The 25,534-nt window shown below is 32.8% G+C and overlaps 4 protein-coding genes across 7 annotated transcripts; 3 read left to right on the top strand and 1 right to left on the bottom strand.

Annotated features, from left to right (window-relative positions):
• Positions 1–2,476: 2,476 nt before the first annotated feature.
• LOC101207030 (translation initiation factor IF3-1, mitochondrial) lies at positions 2,477–7,947 on the top strand. Of its 2 annotated transcripts, none has more exons than XM_004147027.3 (8): positions 2,477–2,787; positions 3,168–3,264; positions 4,046–4,113; positions 4,268–4,366; positions 4,992–5,048; positions 6,147–6,215; positions 6,437–6,499; positions 6,601–7,947. In XM_004147027.3, exons 1-8 carry the CDS (start codon positions 2,587–2,589, stop codon positions 7,645–7,647), a joined length of 1,701 nt encoding a protein of 566 aa, XP_004147075.1. In that variant the 5' UTR covers positions 2,477–2,586; the 3' UTR covers positions 7,648–7,947. The 2 variants fall into 2 exon arrangements, with proteins under 2 accessions (XP_004147075.1, XP_011649302.1); XM_011651000.2 differs by having other exon boundaries at positions 2,646–2,787; positions 3,115–3,264.
• A 1,456-nt stretch (positions 7,948–9,403) lies between these two features.
• On the top strand, positions 9,404–18,475 carry LOC101220698 (probable ubiquitin-conjugating enzyme E2 23). 2 transcript variants are annotated; one of them, XM_011650997.2, is made up of 9 exons: positions 9,404–9,600; positions 9,690–9,743; positions 12,285–14,315; positions 14,932–15,072; positions 15,641–16,123; positions 16,311–16,380; positions 16,495–16,634; positions 16,738–17,049; positions 17,689–18,475. In XM_011650997.2, the coding sequence occupies exons 2-9, from the start codon at positions 9,741–9,743 to the stop codon at positions 17,938–17,940; spliced, it is 3,432 nt and encodes a 1,143-aa protein (XP_011649299.1). In that variant the 5' UTR covers positions 9,404–9,600; positions 9,690–9,740; the 3' UTR covers positions 17,941–18,475. The 2 variants fall into 2 exon arrangements, with proteins under 2 accessions (XP_011649299.1, XP_011649300.1); XM_011650998.2 differs by lacking the exon at positions 9,690–9,743.
• Positions 18,476–20,573: 2,098 nt separating this feature from the next.
• LOC101221163 lies at positions 20,574–21,330 on the bottom strand. The gene has a single exon (XM_004147002.3). It carries the CDS (start codon positions 21,209–21,211, stop codon positions 20,774–20,776), a length of 438 nt encoding a protein of 145 aa, XP_004147050.1. The 5' UTR covers positions 21,212–21,330; the 3' UTR covers positions 20,574–20,773.
• LOC101221400 (chemocyanin) lies at positions 21,290–23,374 on the top strand. Of its 2 annotated transcripts, none has more exons than XM_031880572.1 (3): positions 21,290–21,427; positions 21,928–22,046; positions 22,291–23,374. In XM_031880572.1, the coding sequence occupies exons 1-3, from the start codon at positions 21,357–21,359 to the stop codon at positions 22,641–22,643; spliced, it is 543 nt and encodes a 180-aa protein (XP_031736432.1). In that variant the 5' UTR covers positions 21,290–21,356; the 3' UTR covers positions 22,644–23,374. The 2 variants fall into 2 exon arrangements, with proteins under 2 accessions (XP_031736432.1, XP_004147051.2); XM_004147003.3 differs by having other exon boundaries at positions 21,294–21,427; positions 21,898–22,046.
• Positions 23,375–25,534: the final 2,160 nt, after the last annotated feature.

The raw sequence follows: 25,534 nt of genomic DNA, 5'->3' as shown, positions 1-25,534 counted from the left end.
ACTTCATATATATTTTCCCACCATCTTGCATTTTGTTCTTAAATATTTGTTAGGGGTGACTCTTTTTTTAAAGAAAAAATATCATCTCCATTCTTGGCACGTTTTTTCAAAATGTGTCGAAACCAATCGATGTAAAAAATGTATTATCAATTGAGATCAGAAATCTGATTTTTTCACTTCACTTCACACATTTTCAAAGAAAAAAAATACAACATTAATAATAAACTTCGAGTAACTATTTTGATTTTGATTTTCTATATTATACAAATATAAATGTTATTGGCTTAAATCCATGCTTTGCTAAATGACGAAGGTAATACCATTTCATATTCCTAAACTTGTTGACTTTCTAACACTTCAAAAAAATGCTTTATAAATCATTATAAGTTTCTTTTTATCCACTTATTGATATGCTTAAACTCAACGAGTAGTCTCACTTGACATGGGGTGTCGTGTCGAAAGCATCATTCTTTTAAGGGTTGCGTTCAAATGGCCGCGCTTGCGGTCCAGAACATCTAAGGCATCATAGACCTGTTACCTCAAACTTCCTTGATCTAAGCAGTCATAGTCCAAACTGGTCTTGAAAGGGTACCTCCGAATAGATAGTTAGCAGGTTGAGGTCTCATTCGTTAACAAAATTAAATACACCAACTAACTTTGCATTTGTTTTCTCACTCTTTCTTTACAGTCTTTTTTTAGTTTTTTCAATTTTTAAAATCTCACTTTTTTTTTGTTTAGATTTTGAAATCATTCTAACTGTGAAAAAAAGAATAAATCAAATAAAACAATAATGTATGCACGTATATATTTGTATTTGATTTGATTTACTTCTCAAAATAGATTTGATTAAAAAAGTCAAGCTTTTATGTGAAAGTGAAGGTGTGAAATTGAGAAAAAAAAAAGATCTGAATGAAAACTAAAGTCAAATGATGAAATAATAATAATTGAAAACCCTATTATTTGTCAATAAAAATTATTATGGAATAAAGAAACAAAAAAGGTAGAATGTGAATTTAAGAAGCAATAATTTTTCTTTTTTTGATTTGAGCTAAGAAGAAGAGTGACATTTACAATTATTTGTATGATATTAAATGAATTTATAAGAAGTGTATTTGATGTAACAAATCATAGAACTTTTTTTAGACAATATATTACAAACAGACATTGATAAAAGTACATTTATAATAGATAATGCATGTAAGAACAAATTCAAAAAAAAGAAAAAAAATCAATTATATTTGATTAATTAAAAAATGAACAAAAATCCTCAAATCAAATTCCTTTGGTGATTTTGATAGAAAATATAAAAAATATGAGATATGCCATGCAAATAATTAATGGAAAAGAAACTCTAGGGCAAAAGCCTTCAACCCAATCAATTCACGATTATATATGATACAAACGTTCATTTCATTAAAAAAAAATATTTTTAAATATAACAGTGTCCATAAATCAAAATATTTATAAATAAAGTAATACGTGACAGTTTATCGATGATAAGTACTGATATATTATAGACATTGATAAACATTTATTGTTAATGACATATAATAGTAGTTTATAAGTCTCTTTTACTGTTTATTAAATAAACAAATATACGATTGTTTTTAACCATGGTAGAGTATAGAACAATAAAATAAATTTAAAATTTTCAATCTACAATTAAAGATTGAGTTGTAAATACATGGGTAAACTCAAATGAGTTTGAGCAAAAAAAAAGAATATATAATCGATTCTCTGATTTCTTTGTTTTAGTAAGTTCTTCGATCGTTGTGGTAATCTTTTTTGGATAAAAGATGATAGCTTTGAGCCTATTTGACTTAATCAAATTTGAGATTGAAAAAGAAGATGCAAAGAAAAATGGTTCGAGGATGGCAAAAAATTGAGAAGGGGTGCTTCATATGTGCCAATAGTTTCTTATTCAACTACTATTAGACATCCATTTCGATCACTTAGAATTGCCCTCAACTATGTAAGGATGAAGTTGAGCGTTGAGAATGCACTAGTTTTCAATTGGACACGTATAATAACCGAAGTTATTATAACTTAGTTGTTTAGAAAGTATACAAACTAAGGTCCTGGTGGGTAACTATTTTGTTTTTTGTTTTTTTTTTTAAATTAAGCTTATTGACACTATCCTACCTCCAACTTTACTTCTTCATTATTTATATTCTACAAGTGATTTAAAAAATGAAGCCAAAGTTTGAAAATTAAAATAAGTAGTTTTCAAAAAAATGTTTTTTTTTTGGAATTTTACTCAGAATTTAATAATTCAAATGTAAATCATTGTAAAATATAGAGAAAAAATATGTTTAATTTTAAAAAATAAAATTAAAAAAACTAAATGGTTATTATGAAGCCCATTTAGCATGTGAAAAGCCCAATAACCATCTCTGTTAAATTGGGCCCAATTTTACCTTTACGGGCTTTGAAACTGGGCTCGAGCTTTGAGCTCTACAACTGCGTCCGGCGAGAGCCGCCGTCTTGTTCATTTGAAGAAAACCCGGAAGGAGGAGGGTTAAAGGCATCGATCTCCATACCAATTTTACGGTGATTCTATGGTTGGGTCACTGAAACTAGAATACCATGGCATTCTTCTGTAGAATAAGCCAATCCAAGCTGAAGTCCTTTTTGGATCAATTCAAGAGACATTACTTTCAAATCTCTCACTCTGCTGCGCTCGATTCTCGTCGTACCACGCACAATGTTTATGGGTATGTAGAGCGGATTCCCCGTAGACCAGCTGATTTTGCCGATAAATTTAGGTTTTATGCTGCTCCGGTTCAGGTACCGATTATAATCCTTATGGATGAGTTAGTGGGGACTTGGTTTTTTGAATTTGAGTTAAATTATATGGAGGCTTGTGTTGGGGTATTTCTTTTTTTTCTTTTTCTGTTTTTATGGTTTCAAATCCTGTTCTCGTTGCTAAAAATTCATGCCTTGAACCTTCTGAAGTTACAAATTAGAATAGGGAATCAATTAAGATTTCAATTGTTTTTTAATTATTTATTTCTAATGTCAGATTGGTTTTCTGTAAAAAAAGGTATCATTAACGAGTTAAGTTCGAATTGACTACTGGGTTTAAAATAGGCACCTTGTTTGTTTGAGCTATAGGCTGTTTAGTTTATGGTGACTGATGCTGTTCACTCTATGACATGCTATGGAAGTTTCAAGGTAATGCGAAGAAGGAAGAGAAGGACAAGAGTGGGCCGCGACTTAATGATAAAATTAAGGCTGACTTTGTGAGGCTTGTATCTGATGATGGTAAGTGGGATAATCAATATTGAACTTCTTTTAATATCATAGTTTGAGATACCTAAGTTGTGATGCCTTTTCATGTTCTTAAGATTGATACCACGTTGACAGTGATGCATCTAGGGGGTTAGAATAGCTCTCTCCTCTCTGATAAAATGGGAAGAGTTCATTAAATTCTCATATTTGGAGAAGAAACTCGTGTTTACTACTATTTGATAAGCATTTTGGTTTTTTTTCATGTATTTCATGTACAATTACACACTATATGGATGAAATTTGCTAGAAAGCAACTATTGCATCTATGAATTGCAATGAACGATGGGTATGCTAACTTGTTTATGGAGAAGTAGTAGCATGAATATAGTGGAAGTATGAGTAAGAAAATTATCGTATGTTTTTTAAGAGAAGGAAGATGTATAATTTAGACAAGGAATGTGTCCTCCTTATGGGGGACAGGAGGTACACAACATTGTCCATTTGACTAGAATGTCAAACACAGGTTAGTATGGAAAAATTCTTTTAGGAGACGCCATTAACAAACCTAAAAAGAGACTCTATTAAATAACTAAATTAAAAGAACTGTATCAAAAAAGTTCTTTAAAGTTCATACTGCTTCGTTAAACCAGTAGCCAAGCAAGAATCAATTCACCCACCATCATACATCTCCAAAATCTCTAACAGAATGGATTTTCTCAGGTAGAGAAGGTGTGTAACATTGTGTTGGGCTTTCATTATGCATGTCGATTATGTTTATTAATTTATTGTTGATGTGTTGCATGTATTTATGCAGGACATACAATTCTTTCGCTACGTGATGCTCTTAAACGTGCTCGTGAGCTCAAGCTTGATTTGGTTGAGGTAAACTTCCATTTTCAATGTTGCTATCGTAATACCTTATGTTGTCTTCTTATATTTATTATAGCTGTACTTATAATCTTGGTAATTAATGCAGTCTTTTCTAATTATTATTAGGTCTTGCAAAATTTGATTCCATGTGTCTAATATTTTTCAGGTTCAACAAAAAGCTAATCCACCCGTGTGTAAACTCATGGACTTCCACAGAGAGAAGTACAAAAAGCAAATAAGGGAAAAAGATCGTGTGAAAAGCAAGGTGAGTTTCTCAAGGCCATGTACAAATCTGTTTGTTAATACTGTTAAGTTAAGGATACTGCTTTTAGTCGAGATGTGAAATTCGATAATTGTTATCTATATATATATATTACTTTCTGCCATGTTGATGCTTCTCTCTATTCTATCATCAAATTATATGTCGAGTTAGTGTCGCATTGTTGTACATTCTGGTAATGAATAGAACATGATTTTAATCAGCCAAAAAACATGGATGATTGAACACATCTAATATTTTTCGACTACCTTCATAGTTGCATAAATAAAACACACAACAGAATCTGGTTGTCCTAGCTTCATTACCACCCGTATGAAAATTTTGTTTTTTCACCATGCCTTTGCTTTGTTAAGTTGGGTGCTATGAAAGATATCATTAATTTGCTCCAATAACTTTGACCGTTTTAAAGGCTATCTATGACATGCAAATATCTTTAGCTCTGGCTTCAATTTATTTTTATTGAATGGCCCTTTTGAAGTTATGCCAGGTTTTTTAGTTACCTTTTCTTGTTAGAACTTAGAAGTAGTACTTTCAGGCATTCAGAAATGACAACTTAAAGTTGATATTAGATGAAGCGTTGTTATCATGAGACAAATTCATATTCTTGCAGGTTGAAATGGTTATGAAAAAGGCTGGACACAAAGAAGTTCGCTTCACGGGGAAAACTGTAAGTGACTTATTTTTTAATGTTTCCTTTTGCTGTCTGGAATGTACTTGTAGACTCTCTGGTGGTGATATGATTGAATTCCATGCTGATGAAATATAATTTACTATCTCAGTCTCTATCTTTCTCCATCTCTATTCTCTATAGTAAAACTGAATTGAGTGACCATGATTGTTGTGTTTTAAACTATGGTTTGTGCTCTAGTTCAATGATGAAAGTTCTGTACCATCTTTTTTAAAGCAACTTGTTAGCTCAAGATAAGTATGTTCTTATTGATTCATCTTTAGCATTTTTTTCCTGCACATTTTAGGTGTATGAAAATCAAGTGGCCAAAGATGTGTTAGGATCCCACCTAACAAAGAGACTCAAGAACACCCAGTAACACTCCAAAAAACACTAAAATATCGATATATATTGCAATATCAAGAAGAAATTACAATATACCTCAGCACATTCAAGAGGGCTGAGAATCCTCTCCCACATTCCTCAATTTAGGAAATCCCCACTACAAAATTCTTCACAACTTTACCTCAACCCAACCCCTCTATTTAAAGCGAAATAACCTAACCAGCTTAGTATCTAATTACTAAAATGTCCTTCCTACCAAACATACTAATTATCCTCATATAATCCTAACTAGGGGTCTTACAAGATGTTAACCAACTTATATTTGAGAATTTCGTGAAGTATCTGTCTATCTATCTATATATATGTATATGATGAACCAAACATGTTTGTGGATAGAAGCATTTAAAAGTCAAAGGTGGATATCTTCATTAGCCCATTTGTCATTGCCTGAAATCTAAAAGTAAAAAACTTGAAATATACGCATAGATTAGTAATATTGCTATATTGTTTCAGCTTTTGTTTATTTCCTCCGATTGTTTTTACTACCACAACACGAACAATGCTTTTGATCTTTTCACTCACCAAGGATTGTTGAGGATTTGGTTTCTTTCTCTCTATGAAACGATTTTGTTGCAAATCTGTCTCCATTCCAAGTCCTTCAGCTCCAAATCAACAACATTTTGCTCTCTAAGAGGGCTTGGAATAACACTTTTGGTATTTGATTCTAAAGCTTTTTTTAAATCTGATCTATAGGAGGAGAAGGACCTAAGGATGAAAGCTGATATGGTAAAGCGATTGATGGAACGTGGTTACCGCGTGAAGGTATTACTTTTTCATCTTACAAAACGACTCCTTATAATTTCTGTTCTTTTATTTTCTTATTTCTTTTCAGAGGTTAATAGCCATTTGTTAGTGTGTTTCTCTATACGCAATCCCCTCAAAATGTCCTACCTCGCCTCTCATTTTTCTTTCCGCATTTGGAATTGCCGATCATTTCACTCATGGTGTCCAATAGTAGTTTACTCTGTTTGTTCCCTTTACAGTGTACTGCCAGGGGTGGTGAGAATCAGGACTTAGGCGCCTTGTTATCTCGTCTCACTGCTTTGGTATTACTTCATGAATTACTTCACTTTCTCTCATAAGGTTTCCAATTTATCAGTTTCTGTTTGTCTTATTCTTTCCACGGCTTTATCACTATCTTTCACAGATAGAGGATGTGGCGTTGGTGGAAAATGGACCGAGTGTGGAAAAAGGGCAGGCATTTATTATAGTTAGGCATGTTAAATTTGGCCCCTCGAAGAAAGGGGGCGGCAGTAAAGCATCGAAAGTTGTTGCAAATGCAGAACAGAAGGTTCAAAATGGCTCCACCCCTCTGGTTTCAACAGTGGATCCTGAAGATGGTTTTGAGAGTTCTGAAGAAACTACCTGGACAGTTGATGGTACTAGTGATTCTGACGAAGCGTTCGACTTGAAAGATGATAGAAATGTGATTACCTCAACAACGGCTACTAAGAAAATGAATGTTGTTTCAGACAGGGATGTTCCTGATTCTGGTAGAACCAGCTCAGTTCCACTCTTTCAACAAGATTCTTCCATCAAAACCGATAATAGACCCAAAAAGATTGAACCTATGAACCATTTCCAACCACCAAATAGCCAAGGTGCTAGAGATTCACTCCGATCAGGACCCCAGATTCGCGAACCTGTGAACCGTTTCCAACCACCAAATGCAACAGACCGCTACAGCCAAGGTGCTAGAGATTCACTCCGATCAGAACCCCAGATTCGCGAACCTATGAACCGTTTCCAACCACCAAATGTAACTGACCGCTACAGCCGAGGAGCTAGAGATTCACTCCGATCAGAACCCCAAATTCGTGATCAGAGGTGGCACCCTCCTCCAAATACAAACTTCTCTCCCACAATGAGAGAAAGCAGACAATATGATAACAATACTTCTGTATCACGAAACATCAACCATTCTTCAAATTCGACATCCACACCTGCTCCATCACATCATTCCGATTCAAGTCCATCCAAAACTAGCTTTGGGATCTTCAGTTCTTCAAACTCCAATGCTCCAGGAAAGCAAGATCCACCAGCCACAGGTTATCAAGGGAATCGAGGGCCTCCATACACACGTTTGACTAATCCTAATGCACCTGGAGCTGCAGAAAATACAAAGTTTCCAATAACAAACACGGAAGACAATTCGAACAAGGGACAAAAAAGCTGGGGAATTTTCAGCAAGTAGAAAGGATATCAAAATCTAAGGTTAAGGTAAAATATGCTTAGAGTCATTGTTTTAGATAATACATGGTAGATTGAATTTTGGCGAGGATATTTATTTAGACATAAGAGCAGAGATTTTTGTTCCAAACAAGTACTGCTGATCATGCCCTGTTTTAAATGGGCAACATAATATTTTTTTTTTCAAATGTATTTGTAATAAATTTATTTCTTGTCTTTTGGAGATGTTTGGCAGCTTACTTATTCAGATATTATCTCTTGTGGTTCAATTTATTTAATAGATGAGGTTGAGCATTTTAATTTATTCCCTATTTTTGTTTGATGATATATCCTAAATTGATTCACATACAAAATGTATTTAAATTCAGGGTGTAGGGTGTAAATAATTTTCATATTTCTTTTTTAAAGCATTTAGTTTCATAGACAATAAAAGGTTAAACTCTAACTTGCCTTGTGAAACATGTTCTTCCATTTCAATATTTAAAGTCAATATATTCCTCAAGAAAAGCACCTTTCAATTTCCTTTGCTTCAATTCCAAATTTAATATGTATATTTATTATGTTCCAATCACCCAATTTTCTCATGGTTTGGTTTACTTTAGTTATGAAAAATTCTAATTCTTAAACTTGCAAAATAATAATTTGAAAGCTAAAGGAATACGTCAAAATCCTTATTCATTGATGAAGTTGGACATTTATTAAACCGTTTGAGGTTAATAAAAAAAGACCGTTTACATTTTATGCCAACAAAATCTACAAATGAAAAAATAAATTATTAGACTATTTTGTCAATTTTATCATTTATTTTTTTTACAGTTTTTCTATTAATAAAAAGAATGGTTTGGTTTAGACCTCAATTGGATCCACTCATCCCCTCTAACTTCAAACATTTACAAACACAAATACCCACTTGCAAGGAGATAGGAAAAGTGGTTTAAAGGAAGCCAAATAGAGAAATTTTTCTTTTTAATTTTCTGTGGCAACAATTTAATAATTATTACTGTTTATACAAATAACTTAATAATTGTTATTCAAAAGTTGAAACTAAATAAGAATGTTTTCAACTTAGGAGCTTAAGAAATTAAGTATACAAATTTAGATAATCGTAATTTTAAGAGAAAGTATGAACTTATACAACTAAATTTGTATCGTTAAAATTGAGTACACATCATTACGTCAATTTACCTTTCTTGGTTCGTGTGAAATTTTAATAAGTAAATTAAATTTATGATAATTAATTGAGACTATTTATGATATTTATATTTGAAATCATCTATATGCATTAATTTTCAAACACGTGTAGACTTTTTCAAATGTTTGTTTCATAAAATAGATTATTACAATAAATGTACATACATTTCTAAAAAAGAATTTTGACTAAGAATGTGATTTGAATTATTTATAAATGTTAAAATATTTAACGGATGGTTTTTCCAAACAAAATGTAATTGAAGGTAAAAAACACTATAAATCTGTCAAGTTGGATGTTATATAACTATCCAATTTTAAAAGTATTATATTTTGATATGAGCTTAACAATGGAGTATGAAAGTCCAATGTATCACAAAACTTTCAATCACTAAAGTGAAGGATCATCGTATCGACCTGAGTTGTGATTTTTCTATTTTATCATACCATTCGATGCATATACAAATATGTAACAATAAGGCCCAAAAGCTTTAACGTATTCTCAAAATGGACCCCAAATTGTAGAATATTTACAAATCCATCCCCCTCGGCCCCGGTGCTTTCTTTCCAGCTCCTCCCTCAAATTTTCTCTCCCATTTCTTGGTTCTCTGGCAATATATTCTTGGGTTCGAAGTGGGCGTTTGAAGGAACCCTCCGTTCAAAATCAGAGACCTCCTTTTTTTTTTTTTCTTCATCGCATCGCCTTCTTTCCCTTCAATCCACGAAGATTCTCAGATTGCCCTTTCTCTTTCCACTTCTCTCTCCACAGGTTCTCATTTTCCTTAGCTCTTATTCTTTTGGTTTCTGTATTGGATTGAGCTTTTGGATTGAATACTTTTTCTTTTTTGTTGGTTTAAGCTTCTGGGGTATTTCAATTTAGCTCAAAGGATTGATCTGTGAAGGTTTTCAATGGTGGGTTTCAACTTCTTTTGTTTGTTTTTTTGTTATTTATTTATTTATTTCGATGATTGGTTCATTCTGCTGGTATTTATTACGTGCTTTGAGCATTTGAATTGTAAGTCTAGGATTGGTATTGGTTGTTTTATCCATTATTCTTTCTTGTGGCATCTGATTTAACCAACTTGGGATTGTTTGTCCGAAGGCGTCAATTGGGTGCCTTCTTATGGGCAGTCTGATGATTGCTGGTTTATAGAATCAATGGATGGTTATAGTAATTGGTGGTATAAATGGGCTCCTTCTGGGGACATTTTTTATATTCATGTTGCTCCTTTTCTTTTAGTACAACTGTAGGATGGGGATCAAACCTTCAAGTTTGAGGGAGGAAGGCCAATTACTATTGAGTTGAGCTACGCTCACTTGGGTTGGTCCTCTTGTCTTAGTAGAAATATTAGCAACCCCGAATTTTTCATTTTGTGTTTGTGTTAGTGGTGATGATTTAGAGACACTATTGGAAATTTGGAAATGTATTTGGTCACTGCTTCTAAGTGCTTGCAGAAATTACCTGCAAAGCATCTCAATCTCCTAATTGTTTCGTCCAAAATTTGTTCTAAATGTCCACCTACTGCTTCTCTGTTCTTTCTATAACTTTTCTATACTTGAAGAAAATATTATGAAAGAAAAAGGAAATAAATTTAGTGTGTTTATTTGACTTGATCGTTCGCCTTGAGTAAAATTTCAATGATTAGTTCATGCATTATTATTTTTTGCTTCCTAAGACTTGAAAGACTCAAAGCCTGCAGATTTTGTTTGTTCATTTTCTTGGCTGCCAAGGTTGGCGCCTATGAAGCATGAATACTCTTATTGTGTGTGGAGTTGAAGATCCAACCCGAACATCTATTGGCATATGATTTGAAGTGTTCAATTCTTTTAGATCTTTCACACAACAAGGATACACAAAGCATGCTTTGGGGACCTTAGAAACATGAAAACTTAGTTTCGATAGAGTTCCAGACAGATAGACACTTGGACCTTTGACATTTGTTGGATGTGTGTTAGACACTTGTTAACATAATAAATATGTGTTTGACACAAGTGGTCAATAAAGGTCTAACATTTGTTTGACACATATTGAACATTTGTTTTTTAAGCATAATTGAAAAACAAAAATACCCAAGTTAGAGAAACTAGAATATGAAAGTAAAAGAGAATGCACACATGGAGGGTGTTCTTCCACCCGAATCACCGACGATCTTGTATTCAAAGATGTCACGCTAGCTTGTGGGCAACTATGTTGCACTTATAATTTAAGTATAAATCCCTTAATAGCCTCTTTATGAAGAAGATCACGAATTGAGAACAATGTTGGTATAGCGATATTTTCCTATGAGAAGGTTCCCGAGGATTTTGGAATTTGTTTCAGCCCAAAGAGGAGAAAGGTCCATCTCTAAGACCTTATATCTTCATGGAGAGCAACTACCTCAGCAAGTTCAACTAAACCAATTAGTGAGAAGGAACTTTCTAATACCATTATCGTGTCACCTTTGGAGTCATGAACAACCACTCCGATACTGATTTTATCATTGATAACAACTGTATCAGAATTCACCTTGAAAGACTGCTGAGAAGGGGGAGTCCACTTGACAACATGTGGGCTAGAGAGTCATGTGAGGGCATTGTTGGAGGCTGAATCACAGAAGGATGGCAAGATCTGATACCCAAATCTTGCACCATAGAGATAGCGCACAAATAATAAAACTTGAGAGCAAAATACATCACATTACTTTTTTAGCATACAAATGAATAAACTTATTGAATTTGAATTTTCTATTTATTTTAATAAACATGTATTTGTTGTGTCTTTGTCCTAGGTTTTTTAAAAATGATGCATTTCTGTGCTATGTTGTATTCATGTGTTGTATTCATATCTGTGCTTCTTAGTTATGGTCATGGGACACATGGGAGGTGCATTTGGTTGAGAAAGTTAAAATAAAAAGGTTTAGTAGTTTTCCGTCAAAACTAAGAATATTTACATCAAGTACTCAAGAATCTGAGATAAATGACCTATAGAAAGCTGAAAAAGGATAATATATACGTTTTACTTTCTACGTCTTAATCCAGTATGTAAGAAGTGTGGAAAATGATGATTGAGGTGATCTTTTTAAGAATAGGATATTATGTGGAATGCTTGACTATATTTTGTTGTTCGAGTATGTAATGTCAGTAGAGTAATATATTTGAGCTGCGGACATCAAACCTGTTTAAAATTGAATAGATGGATGGAAGTCTGTACCTTCAATTCTTTAGAACACACAAAAGTATACATAATAACTTCTATGCAATGTTCCCCAACCTTGTTACTGGTCTAATTCTTTTATAACTGATATGTTGTCATTCTATACTGCTTCATTTATGTTTCTGATTTCTGTTTCTGTGCTTCTTAGTTATGACTTTGACAAATGTAAATCACTAGGTTGAGCTGAAAATTATCTTAATATACTTGAATTACATATTTCAGTTATGGATTTACTTATCTTTCTCCCTTCTTCTTTTCAGATGGAGCAACAGGATTCTGTGGACAAGGAGTCTCTTATTGGTACTTGCAACAACAGAGATGGTGTTTCTTCAAGTGATATCCAGATTACAACTATAAATAATGATGAAGCTAGAATAAAAAATGAGAATACAAGCGATAAACCTAATATTCCGCATATATACAGGCAAGATATTGTAAAAAGCAAAGGTAGTGGTATGATAGGGATTGTGACTGAAGTTGCTGGTGATGCTGATTCAGATAGCGACATTACTGATGATGAAGATGAAGATGATGACGGTGAAGATGGTGGGAATGATGATGAGTGTGATGATAATGATGGTGATGGAGAGAAAGAAGGTCAGAACAAGGAAAATTGTGGTGATGACGGTAATGGCAGACATTCCAACGGAGATAATTATAAGAGCCAACCTCTTCCTGATAATGAAGTTCGTGTCCTTTGGATGGATGAAAGTGAGACAACTCAGCATGTCAATGATTTAACAGTCATTGATAGGGGGTTTGTACATGGTGATTTTGTTGCTGCTGTTTCTGATCCAACAGGGCAAGCAGGTGTTGTGGTAGATGTTAATATCTCTGTTGATTTGTTAGTTCCCGATGGATCAATCATGAAAGATATATCATCTAAAGACTTAAAACGTGTGAGAGATTTCACAGTGGGAGATTATGTGGTCCTTGGTCCATGGTTGGGTAGAGTTGATGATGTATTGGATAATGTGACTGTGATGTTTGATGATGGCTCTAAGTGTAAAGTCACAAAGGCAGAGCCATTGCGGCTCAAACCAGTTTCTAAAAATACCCTTGAAGATGCAAACTTTCCCTACTATCCTGGTCAGCGTGTAAGGGCAACTTCAACAGTTTTTAAGAATTCTAAATGGCTTTCTGGTTTATGGAAACCTAATCGCTTGGAAGGCACTGTCACGAAAGTTACAGTTGGTTCAGTGTTCATTTATTGGATAGCGTCTGCTGGATATGGACCAGATTCTTCTACTGCCCCAGCCGAAGAACAAACCCCAAAGAACTTAAGGTTATTAACTTGTTTCTCACATGCTAATTGGCAGTTGGGTGACTGGTGTCTTCTTCCTCCATCATTCTCCGCTGGCCTGACTAAGGACCCATCACAAACAGAACTTTCAGTGACCAACACATTAGATTGTGCACAATCGGTGGGTGCTTGTGATTCAGAGGATACTGTGCTAGATGAATTAAGTGGGACAACTGAATCCACTGATCTTGATTCCATTAGTGCATGCGATGGAAATTATAGGAATCCTGTGGATAATAGTTTGCCCGAATCTAGTAGTTCTAGAGCTCTCAAGGAGACTGCCCATGAGACTTGGCCTCTACATCGCAAAAAAATTCGCAAAGTTGTTGTCAGGAGAGATAAGAAGGCTAGAAAGAAAGAGGAAAACTTTGAGAGAGCCCTTCTAATTATCAATACTAAGACACGAGTTGATGTTGCATGGCAGGATGGACAAACCGAACTTGGACTGGATTCAACAAGCTTGATTCCAATTGATAATCCAGGTGATCATGAATTTGTTCCAGAACAGTATGTGGTTGAGAAGGCCTCCGATAATGATGATGATGTTAGCGAAAGCAGGCGAGTTGGAGTTGTGAAAAGTGTACATGCAAAGGAGCGAACAGCCTGTGTGAGGTGGTTAAAACCAGTCTCCAGGGCAGAGGATCCTCGAGAATTTGACAAAGAAGAAATTGTTAGTGTATATGAGCTAGAGGGGCATCCAGATTATGACTACTGTTATGGTGACGTGGTTGTTCGATTGTCCCCTGTTTCTGATTCTGCAGAGGCAATGTCTTTGGGAATCAATACAGAGGAATTAAAGCAGCAGAGTTCAACGAATGAGATGATGAGTTGTACAGAGTTCAACAATGCTTCAGGAAGCCAGAAAATAGAAGATACATCATGTAGTGATGATTGCATCGACTTCTCAGATCTCTCTTGGGTTGGAAATATAACTGGCCTTAAGAATGGTGATATTGAAGTTACTTGGGCTAATGGCATGGTTTCAACGGTATTTTTCGTTTCTTAAAATTTTGAAAATGATTCTTGGTTAGTCTTGAACGTTATACAATGTGACCAACTGGTTTATAATCTTCTCATAAAAGATAGAATGCCTTATAATTGGAATTAAACAATTTTGTTATGTAGGACAGGATTACGAATTGTTATTCACTTATTCTTATATTTTCATAGGTGGCAAGAATTAGATGCTATTTTGAGTGTTACATCCACTTGGCTTTTAAGTTTTATTGAATAGCAATTCATATTGTTTAGTCCTTGTGTGTTCTCTTTGAATTTTCTTGAGCAGACCTTTTTGTAATTACTCGCTAGGGTTTATTTTGTTGGATTGAATCCCCCTTTTGTGGTTTGTAGTTTTTCTCCCTCTTTTTTGAGCTTCTTTTTTGTATGGACAAACATCCTTTCATATTTTTTCAATGAAAGTTTGGTTTCTCTATTAACAAAAAAAAGTTGTAAAAGTATTAAATTTTTTTTTTTCTGTTTGCTTTCTCTTGATGATGGAGGCTATGGTTTATCACTTTGTAACTCATTTAGTTTTCAATAGTTTTCACCTTTCTCATCCTTATAGTTTAGTAATTAAGTGAAAAAGTGTTTGTTGATTTACTAAGGTTGGCCCTCAAGCAATTTATGTTGTTGGTCGAGATGATGATGATGAATCAATTGCTGCTGGTAGTGAAGTAAGTAATGGTGCTGCAAGTTGGGAAACAGTTGACAATGATGAAATGGATTCTGTTGAGAATGCTGCGGAGGTATTATTCTTTTCAAACACCAAAGTTGGTGTATCTCGTACGTAGTTTTGAATGGTTCTATCCTAATAATTTAAACCTTAGATTTTCTGTCTATGAAACTGAAGAAGAATCAGGTAACGTGTGAATGTGATGATGAGGGGCCTCTATGCACTTTTGTATTAGTTATACGTATTGCTTGCAAAAGGTCATTGTCAGAATTTCTGTATGTCTTGTCAGTTGCAATTTTATTTTAATGGATGGGATTCAAAATGTATTTTAGTAGATAGTTTATTGCATCTGTCACTCCACTTTCCATGATATCATTTCTTTCAATTTCTTTATCCAAGGCTTTGGCAAGTATCATTTGTTTATTGATTTCCCTCCATATGTTATGCCCCTCGTGCTGTTGATTGACATTGTGACAGTTCTTGTAAATCTAAATCTGATTCTTTTTCATTTACTTTTTTCATTGGTCTACCTTTGAATTCAATGGTAATGTTGTTATCTACGGTTTGAAGAATAATTGCACCTGATATGTATTATGGCATCTCTTTCTAAGCAAAATAATGTTCCATGTCAATGTCTCTAGGATATCGAACTGCAGGATACTGGTGCAAATTCTGAAGAGGAAGAAAGTGAACAGAGTAATTCAGGAAGAAATCTAGCTCTATCTGTTCCACTTGCTGCACTTCGATTTGTTACTAGATTGGCTGCTGGAATATTCTCACGAGGACCAAGAAATCCAGATTCAATGGATTTGGATTCCCACAGTGAAAGTGAGATTCAATCCTTGGATATTCAAGCTTCAGAGGGAAAAGATTCTGGGCTTCAGTCTACCTCTCTTAAATCCAATTCTTTTGATGCTTCTGATATGAACTCTGATTGTGGAAGAGGAGAGGATGGTGTTGCTTCTGAGCCATCAGAAGTGTTAGAATCGGCAAAAACTTCAAGCAATCTGAGGACTGTAGAATTAGATGCTTCAGCATGCCATGAGGATGGTACCTGCAGCTTCAAGGGCTTTGATATAGCTAAAGATCCTTTAGACCATTATTTTCTTGGTACAAATGGACAAGTAAGTAATTAACAAAACAATCCAAACCTTGTTATATTTTGAAGATTCGACACCCCACTTTCATGATGTAAGAAAAATCCTATTCGCGGTTTTTGTTTTAGGATATTTTTTTTCTTTTGATCAATACTTGGATGTTCACTTGAAAAATTCTACACAAGTTTGAATGATTGAGCTTTGTTGCATGCAGACTAACAATGGAAGGAAATGGCTCAAGAAAATCCAGCAAGATTGGAGTATCCTCCAGAATAATTTACCAGGTAAACAATGCTCATCTTTGCTTGATTATGTGGTTATGTCATGTCTCCTGAGATTCATCCATGTATCTGTTAGTTGGCTTCTGATTTTGACCCACAAGTGAATTCTTGTAACAGATGGAATATATGTTCGAGTCTATGAAGATCGTATGGACCTTTTAAGAGCAGTCATTGTTGGGGCTTACGGGACCCCCTACCAAGATGGTCTCTTCTTCTTCGATTTTCACCTCCCACCAGAATACCCTGATGTTCCTCCAGTAAGCAATACTTGCCTTTTAATCATTCCACCTGTCATAGCATCAGGCCACCTCTGGATACCATAGTTTATATAATTCACTGACAGAGTTCGTTATGATGCAGTCAGCGTATTATCATTCAGGTGGGTGGCGGATAAATCCCAATCTTTATGAGGAAGGGAAAGTCTGCCTTAGCCTTTTAAATACTTGGACTGGCAGAGGAAATGAAGTGTGGGATCCAAAGTCATCTAGCATCCTTCAAGTGTTGGTCTCGCTTCAGGGATTGGTGTTAAATTCTAAACCATATTTTAATGAAGCTGGATATGACAAGCAAGTTGGAACAGCAGAAGGAGAGAAAAATTCATTGTCGTACAACGAAAACACTTTCTTATTAAACTGCAAGACAATCATGTATCTTATGAGGAAGCCTCCCAAGGTGAGTAATCTTTGTTGTGAGCTTTTTTGGACCACAATCTCTCAATGACATACATTAAAAAGTCTAGAACGTATCTCGAGTTTCTTTCTTTCTTTTGCCCCTTCAGATGGAAACTTACTTTTAAATAATAACTGAAAACTGCAAAAGGGGATGAAAGCCATCATGGGCTAATTGTTTGTTTGTTCCCATTAAACTACGTAGTTTTTCTATATATTCAAATGACTCTCTCTCACACATTTTGCATCCATCCTGTCATATAGTTAGTTCCACATTGAGTCGGTCACTATTCTCCATGCTCCATAATATTTTATTTTGAGCATATATGTTAGCTCTTTGACAGGATATGACCATGGGTCTATTTTTTAATCCAATTAGTTATACTATATTTTTAGCAAATGGGTTGCTTATTTGAATTCTCTAATTTTCATGCCGTAGGAAATATGATTACCTTTTTTCCACTATCCTCCTAAATGGGTTCAGATATTGCATTGCCTTATGCTTGCTCAATCATGATGGTTTTTGTTTTGTGTTTTGACATTTTATTTGTGCTGACTCAGGAAGTTCATGATGTAATTATTTTCCAATTGATATATTCACTTAAATATTATGTTTGACTATTTGAAGTTTGTTCATGAATAGGACTTTGAAGAACTCATCAAGGAACATTTTAGGAGGCGTGGATATTTCATCCTGAAAGCCTGTGATGCATACATGAAAGGTCACTTAATTGGCTCTCTCACGGAAGATGCTTCTGTAAGAGTAGAAAGTGATCCCAACTCGACATCTGTTGGATTTAAGCTTATGCTCGCTAAGATTGTTCCAAAGCTCTTCTCGTCATTGAACGAAGTCGGAGCTGATTGTCAAGATTTTAAGCATTTTCAACAGTTGTAGCATTAAAAAAAAAAAAAAGGAAAAACTCCCAAGACAAGCTTTCATCATTTACATATAGCTGACAAGGTAATTTTTTTTCCTTCTTCAATTCAATTCCCATTCATGTCGAAGCCTTTTTCACTTTACCCATTATGATCAACGATGCACCTTGTTTATAAGTTATTAACTGGGGCCTCATTTCTCTGAAAGTAGAATTCTAGGATCTGGGTTTTTGGTACAACTTTTTGGTCGTGTCATCGATTTTTTTAGGAAAAAAAAAACAACAGAAAGGTCATATTGCATAGCGAAGTTAGGATTTTTTTGCTCTTTCTAGCTTGTTTGTGCCTAAAATGGAATTCATTGATGATTTGTTTGTTTTTTTTTTACTTCTTCCAAGTATTTTTGCTCAAAGAAGAGTAAAGAAGTATGATATTTTTGTGCGGCCTCTTATTCGAGGCTTTTGTTGCGACTTAGTGAGAAACTGATGGTAACGTTAGGAGGATATGATCAATAACATTTTTCCCCTTACTTTAATATGTGAGCTGGGGAATTCGAATCTTCGATTTCAAAGTGAACAGTATAAAACTTTTATCAATTAAGCTATGCTTGTGTTGACTATACATTCACTTTCACAGGTATGAACATTTCCCATCTAAAATATTTATAAATCATTCCTGAAATTGAAACTATAGAGCATATCATGATGAAGTATTTTAATATCATTTTAAACTTTAATGGTTGGATACATTATTTAGTTATTTTTAAATATAATAAAATATTTAAATCTATCTACGATGAACTATGACATACTAATATAGTACTATTATTTTGCTATAGTTTCTCGATATTATTTGACATGAACTATATGAAATGGAATGTTTTTTTTTTAGGATTATATCTACTAGATTTTATTTTATTGTAATAATACACTTTCAAATATCTTGATTTAGTCCTAAAAACAAGTTAACTAATATGTGTCTTATTTTTATATCTGAACATTTTATAGAAAAAATATTTACTTCTAATTCTCATTGTTATTATTTATTAATATTTTTATTAATTACTTTGAGTGTTCAAATTCATCCTTAACTATGGATCAAATTACAAAAAATAATCTTCCAATTTCTTCAAACTATCGTATCTTTAGAAGTTTGCAATATTACTAGACTTTTAATATTTGTTTTAAAAAAATAGTGGGTGAGATTTATGAATCTTTTTTTAGAGAGGATGTTAATTTATTCCTCAATTTAAATTTGAAGGTTTTGTAGCTTCATCAAATTATACATTCCAATTTTGTTTGAATAAACTTTGTGTGATCCATCATTTTAGTAAATCATAAATGAATCAATTTAAATTATTAGTTGGGATTAATTTTGAAAATTGTTCATGCTTTAAACACGTGTAATCAAATTTACTTATGGTTTCAATACGGATACATGAATAAAGAGGATTTAAATTGGCTTAAACGTTCATAATTTAACTATAATACCTTGTTGATTTTCATTTTTCCTAGAAAAATGATAGAAGTAGTTTTTATATTGATTAATAAATGAGCAAATTTTAATAATAAGAAGAAAAAAAATCTCTTATTTTGCTTTTGTTTTGCAGGATCATCACTAAACAATATTGGGAGATGGGAGAATTAAATTTAGTCAAAATGTTATGTTTTATAATTAGGTATATAGCAATAATTTAAAAGAATTGTAAATATAGTAATTGTGTTTTTAATGTAATTATTTGTTTTATTTTTATTCCTATTATATGCAAATCACAACTTCAAAATCCTTTTTTTTCTGTTCTTTTATATATATATAGGTTCTATTGTTTGTTTATTACAATTCCCATTGTGTTTTCATATCAAGTAATGATGTATTTTGGTTTCCCATTTTTTATGATAATTTGATGGGCATATGCATATCATATGTGGGTCTAATTTCTTAGGCATACTTATCAACGTGCTTCTATCTTTGTTCTTTCCTAATTAGTTAATGAATATGAATGCAAAAAATAATTCACATGTATTTATCTATCACATACTTTAGTTATCGTTTAATAAAAACTAACAAACCATACTGATCCTTGACTGGTCCTTGACGGTTGAAGTTATCGTTTAATAAAAATTAACAAACCATATTGATCATTGATGGTTGAGTTAAACTAATCTTGAGTGACGAGCTTATATTAACAATTAATTTTAATTAAAATTTATGGTATAGTTTCACTAAAAAGGAAAAAATTAATCTACAACTATACTATAATTGTGAGAGATAAAGAAAAAAAAAATAATTCCATAGTTTGTAATTATTAAATTATATTGTTCATAGTTAGGGGGTGAAATTTTATCAAATTATTACTAATTCTATCTTTTTTATTTTCATGTTCCCTAATGTAAAAAGTTATTAGAATTTAGAAATTAATATGATAATTAATCTTACAAATTCAAGATTAAGCTAAATTTGGAACCAAATAATAAACCCTTTGTTTAGAACTAAAAAACTACAAAAGAAAATTTTTAACATTTTAATTTTGTATTCTCTAATATAATATAATTTCCAAGGTTGAGCTCCTCTCAATCTCTCATAAGAGGATCTAAAATTTCAAACAAAGTACATTGAAATTCAATTGAATGAAAAACAAAACGGAAGAACAAGATCAAGATCAAGTACTAAGGGTGAGATTTTTATTTATATTTTGACAATGTGAACACAATTATCTTCTCAAAATCTGTCGTAAATCTTTCTTGAAAAAAAAAATTGATTCTCGAAAGAAAAAGTAGAAAATGAATCGCAGTACTCTGTTGATCTCAAGAAGCAGCAAATCCACGAAGAAGAAGAAATGAGATGGATTCAGTTCCTCAACCACTTCTCACAATCCCTCGCCTCGCCAGCAACCTCGCAATCGGCGGCGTTAATGCAATCGTTATTGGGATCCGAATAGGCAGTAACGCTTTGTTGCAAAGCACAGCCAAAGCCAACGCACCGCCAGTCGACGCTGCAAGTTCGGCGGTACGATTCCTTGTCGGTTGAATTTCCGAAGCGGATCTTTCTTCGTTCATAAATCCGTCGTCTACGGACGATGTGGCTTCCGAGGGATTTATCTGCGGCTGATCTTTAGAGAAGAATCGATCCATATGTAGCTTATCGAGTAGTGATTCAACATCGACATTGTTCTTGATGGCAACATAGAGGCCAGTGATCGAAGCCCCCGATACTGAGAAATGAACTCCAATTGCGACTTTTCCGTACTTCTTAAGAAGCTCACGGAATCTTCCGCCGCCAGTGAAGAAAGACATTAATGAAAGAGAAGGGAAGAGGTCCGGGAAGGGGAGGCGGCGTGTCGGAGCTTGACGGTGGAGGGTTGAGGCTAGGGTTTTCAAGTTTCAGGAGAAAGGGTTTTGAAATTCACACTTTTGATTGAAAAGAAGTCAACAGAATCAGATGCAATGGGCCACTCAACGTAGGTACAGCCCATGTCCTCAGCCGCAGCTAATGGGCCTAAAGCCCATCAGGTAAAACCAATATATGTAAATAACATTATTTTTTTAAAAACATTATGTTTGTTAAAAGAATATTTGGTCTCAGTATTGTTTTCAAACCCAAAGCAACTCCGGCTCAACCCGAATTTTTTTGGGTTTGGAATTGAGTTGACCCTTGCATGTTCGTTAAACCGATATGGTTCATTATTTTAGTACAATAATCTTTTGAGGGTGAGGATAATTATTTTTTAAACAGCTAACAAAATTTTGTTGACTAGTCATCAAAGTTAAGTCTTTATCTAAATATAGTTGAGATTCAACATTTTTTGTTTTAAAAAGTTGATATGTTATATATTAATATTTCATAGCTGTATCCACCAAAAACATAGTGATTACTATTTTGCTTCAAGATTAAATTTACTTATATATCCTCTTCTTCATCTTCTTCTCTCTCTCTGATTTAGAGAAAGCTTAATGATGGTGAAGTTATATCATAATTGCAGATTGATTCATTATTTCTTCCTGTTTCTAAGTTTTTTTGGAGTTTCAATGTGTGAAGTCTTTGTTGTTGGAGATGAAGATGGCTGGAATTCTGGCACCAATTTTGCTACTTGGTCTCAATCCCATAATTTCACCAAAGGAGATTTTCTAGGTATTCATCACCAATTTCCCTCTCAACTATTTTCTTTGGATTCAAATTGTTCCTCTTTCCTTATAAGGCTCGTGTTGAAAACGAGCAGTTTTAAACTTTTTGATCTTGTTGTCGATAGTACTTTCTTATTCTATTTAAGTTAGTTAGCGTATCTAAATAGTTATCTTACAATATATTTAAGTACTAGCCGCTTAATCTCTTTCATTAACACTACAACTAAGATTGGTTGGTTTTGATTTTGTAGTTTTCAATTATGCAAAGAATGTACACAATGTGTATGAAGTTATTGAAGAGACATATAGATCTTGTGAGGCAAAGAATGGAGTATTGGGTGAATATGATAGTGGAAATGATAAAATTGAACTCAAAGAAGCAAGAAATTATTGGTTCATTTGTAATGTGGCTGGTCATTGCTTGGGTGGAATGAGGTTCGGAATTGTGGTTAAAGAATCCAATTCTTCTACTCATCTTCCACTTAATCCAATTGATCAATCTCCTCCTCCAAACACCAACCATGCTTCTATTTGTTGTGGAAGGTTTCCTATGTGGTGGACCTTTTTCATTTGCATTCTATCCTTTAATGTTCTATTTTATTGATATCTGATGTTCGGGTTAAGTCTTGTTTGGTAATTATTTAGTTGTTGTTTGATAATTTTTTTTTTAAAAAAAGTTAAGCCTATTTTCTATCATTTTCTTACCACGATTTTCATCTTTCTTGAGTAAAAGAGTTGAATTTTTAACCAAATTTAAGAGAAAAAAAAGTTTTAAAAAAATATTTTTTTAGTTTTTAAAACCTAGCTTGGTTTTTGAAAATATTGGGGAAAAGTAGGTAATAGCGGAATAAACTTTGATCAAATGAAAAAAAATATTTATAGAGTTATATTTAAAAACTAAAAGCGAAAAAAGTCAAATGGTTTCTAAACATGAAATTAGTTTAGAAGGATTTTTAGTTTTTGAAAATTGAAGGTTTCATGATCTTAATTTCTCACTCTCGTCTTTTCGAAGTAAAAGAATCGTATTCTTAACTAAATTTCAAAACAAAACAATCTTTTTAAAACCTAATTTTTGGTCTTAAAAATTTCGCTTGATTTCTAAAATGTGTAGAAAGAAAATATTGCATCCAAAAAAATTTGGAGGCAGAAAAGGTGTTTGTACCCTTAATTTTCAAAAACATGAAAACCAAACACTAAATAGTTATCAAATCGAGACCAACCTTCATCTTTTAGAAAGCACATGTATTACACTTGTGAGGTTTGTAGATTTTGAGGCGACTTATAAATTTATTATTCCAAAATAAATAAAGAAGAAATCAAATATATTTTTACCAATTGCTAATCTTACTTAGCATCATATTTTTCTCTCTCGAAACTCGTTTTCAAAATTTTATTAGTATAGTTTACATCAATCAATGAATCGATTGAAACTTTTAAGTTATTTAACCTGTCAAACAAGAATGATATTTGGCTTAACTGTGTCAGAGGTTGTTTAAATTTGTTACTAGGGATGAATATAAGATAAAGAAACTAAAACATATTTGTTAACTCTATAAGGATTATTTTAATTATCTTATGAGTGGAAATTGATAGATCTTAAAAAATTTAAATTAAAATAACAAGTGGGTGAAAGTGGATATAATAAGTAAATTAATATATGGACAACTCTTTTGAATTAAAACTATAGAATAAGTCGTGGAAGCAAGAACTATTTGACATTCCATAATTTTTATCAATCTAAAATGGAAGAAACAAACTTCAACTTGCACATTTATTTATATATTTGGACTTACTTGCATGATTCTTCTTCTTATTTTTTTTAATTAAATGATTATTTGGCTAAGAGAAAAAAGAAATAATCAATCAATGAACCTCTATGATAGAGTTGACCTTTTAAATTAAATACACTTCTTAACCTCTTTAAAATTAAATTCAATTCTGATTTTGGAAAACATCCATAAAAAAACAACTTCTAGTTTCTAGACTTTTACTAATTTACTAATTTAATTCTTAAACTTTAGTTCGTATTGATTGGCTCATCAGAGATCATTTCGAGAAGCAAACATAAAATACTTTTTGGAAATGGATCAAGGTCTTAGAAGTTAAAGTTGTTTAGATGACTTAATTGAGATTAACAAAATAATGATTGAGTCAGATTCCTTCAATAACTTAAGCTTTTGAGTCAAATTGTAATTTAAGATGATATCAGTCATGTCTTTAAGCCTCTCTAATGTTATTTTCTTCCCTTATTAAAATTAATAGTTTCCATTTATAGGGAAGCGAAATGAAAAGCTTAAGCTTAATTTTGTTTTTGTTTTTGTTTTCTTTTTAAATTAAGGTTGTAGACTCTACTGACACCTTTAATTTCTTACTTTGTGTTCTACATTTTATCAACGATTTAAAAAATGAGCCAAATTCTAATAACTAAAAAAAGTAGCTACTTCTAAAAGAATGGTTTACATGACTCTAAAAAACGCCACTACCACTTTCTATGTCTCTTTTCTTAGTCTTTTAATCCACCGTCAAGATAAGTGTATAAACAACTCATGAAAAAGTGTCACAGTTGGTTGTTTCATGATTTTGAAATTCAATCAACAATAATTATTTAGTGACATTAATCACCTATCGTGGTAACATTTTCTATGATAATATATATTATCATGGTAACATTTTTGAAATGTTTCGTCAAATCGCACCCTTTTGATTTGAGTACATTAAATAACTTTTTTTTTCAATCATAAATTGATGAAGAAAAAAAAAACAGTCATATTAGATGGAAAATCTGATAAACTATGTTTTCTTCTACATAAAACTCGTGAAATGAGTTTTTAAGAAATTAACTTGTACTTTGAAAAATGCAAATTGTTGTACGAAATGAAGATAATATAGCCTTAATTTTTAAAAACTCAAATAATTATTAAATGAGAATCAATATGTTTGGAGTTGGTCTTTTTTCAGTAAAGACGACTCTCAATCTCTACGTATGTAAATATCTTTCACTTTTGCAAGGTTCTTAGGAAATAAGAAATTGTCCATCAATAAAATCTTGGGCTTTTATGGGTTAGGAAAAGATCCATCCAAATGATCTTCTTGAAGGGTGTGGTACAGTGGGTTAGTTGTTTTGGTCTGATTTTTTTGAGTATAACAATTTGTGAGTTTTAATTATGAGATTTCAATTCGATTACATTTCAGTTTTTTTTAATAAAATTATAGAGATATAAAATAATTTCTTCTCCTCTAATTTTAGAGAAGTGATGCATTAATAACTTTTTTTTTTTTTTGACAAAGTAATGAACATTAATTAAAAGTGAAAAAGAAATATGTAAGTATCATAAATGAAATTTGACTTTGAGATAATCATTAATGAAGAGATATTAAAACATTTATAGAGGAAGATGACGAAAAGAAAAGAAAGATGACGAAAAAAGTTTCGATATCTAGCAATGATATTTTATTTTGTTATAAGAGAGAGCGTGACAAATACTCCTATTTTCA

Source organism: Cucumis sativus, chromosome 2, assembly GCF_000004075.3.
Source record: "Cucumis sativus cultivar 9930 chromosome 2, Cucumber_9930_V3, whole genome shotgun sequence".
Lineage (NCBI taxonomy): Eukaryota > Viridiplantae > Streptophyta > Magnoliopsida > Cucurbitales > Cucurbitaceae > Cucumis > Cucumis sativus.
Note: the sequence above shows the minus strand (reverse complement) of the source record. Positions and strands in the feature narration are given on the sequence as shown.

Excerpts from the sequence above, each read along its gene's own strand:
- LOC101207030 (XM_004147027.3), top strand. The coding sequence starts at position 2,587 with ATGGCATTCTTCTGTAGAATAAGCCAATCCAAGCTGAAGTCCTTTTTG. Across the intron at positions 3,265-4,045 it reads GAGGCTTGTATCTGATGATG|GACATACAATTCTTTCGCTA; the intron begins GTAAGTGGGATA and ends GTATTTATGCAG. Across the intron at positions 6,500-6,600 it reads TATCTCGTCTCACTGCTTTG|ATAGAGGATGTGGCGTTGGT; the intron begins GTATTACTTCAT and ends TATCTTTCACAG.
- LOC101220698 (XM_011650997.2), top strand. Across the intron at positions 16,381-16,494 it reads CCTCCAGAATAATTTACCAG|ATGGAATATATGTTCGAGTC; the intron begins GTAAACAATGCT and ends TTCTTGTAACAG. Across the intron at positions 16,635-16,737 it reads AATACCCTGATGTTCCTCCA|TCAGCGTATTATCATTCAGG; the intron begins GTAAGCAATACT and ends GTTATGATGCAG.
- LOC101221163 (XM_004147002.3), bottom strand. The coding sequence starts at position 21,211 with ATGTCTTTCTTCACTGGCGGCGGAAGATTCCGTGAGCTTCTTAAGAAG.
- LOC101221400 (XM_004147003.3), top strand. The coding sequence starts at position 21,357 with ATGCAATGGGCCACTCAACGTAGGTACAGCCCATGTCCTCAGCCGCAG. Across the intron at positions 21,428-21,897 it reads ATGGGCCTAAAGCCCATCAG|ATTGATTCATTATTTCTTCC; the intron begins GTAAAACCAATA and ends TCATAATTGCAG. Across the intron at positions 22,047-22,290 it reads CACCAAAGGAGATTTTCTAG|TTTTCAATTATGCAAAGAAT; the intron begins GTATTCATCACC and ends TTGATTTTGTAG.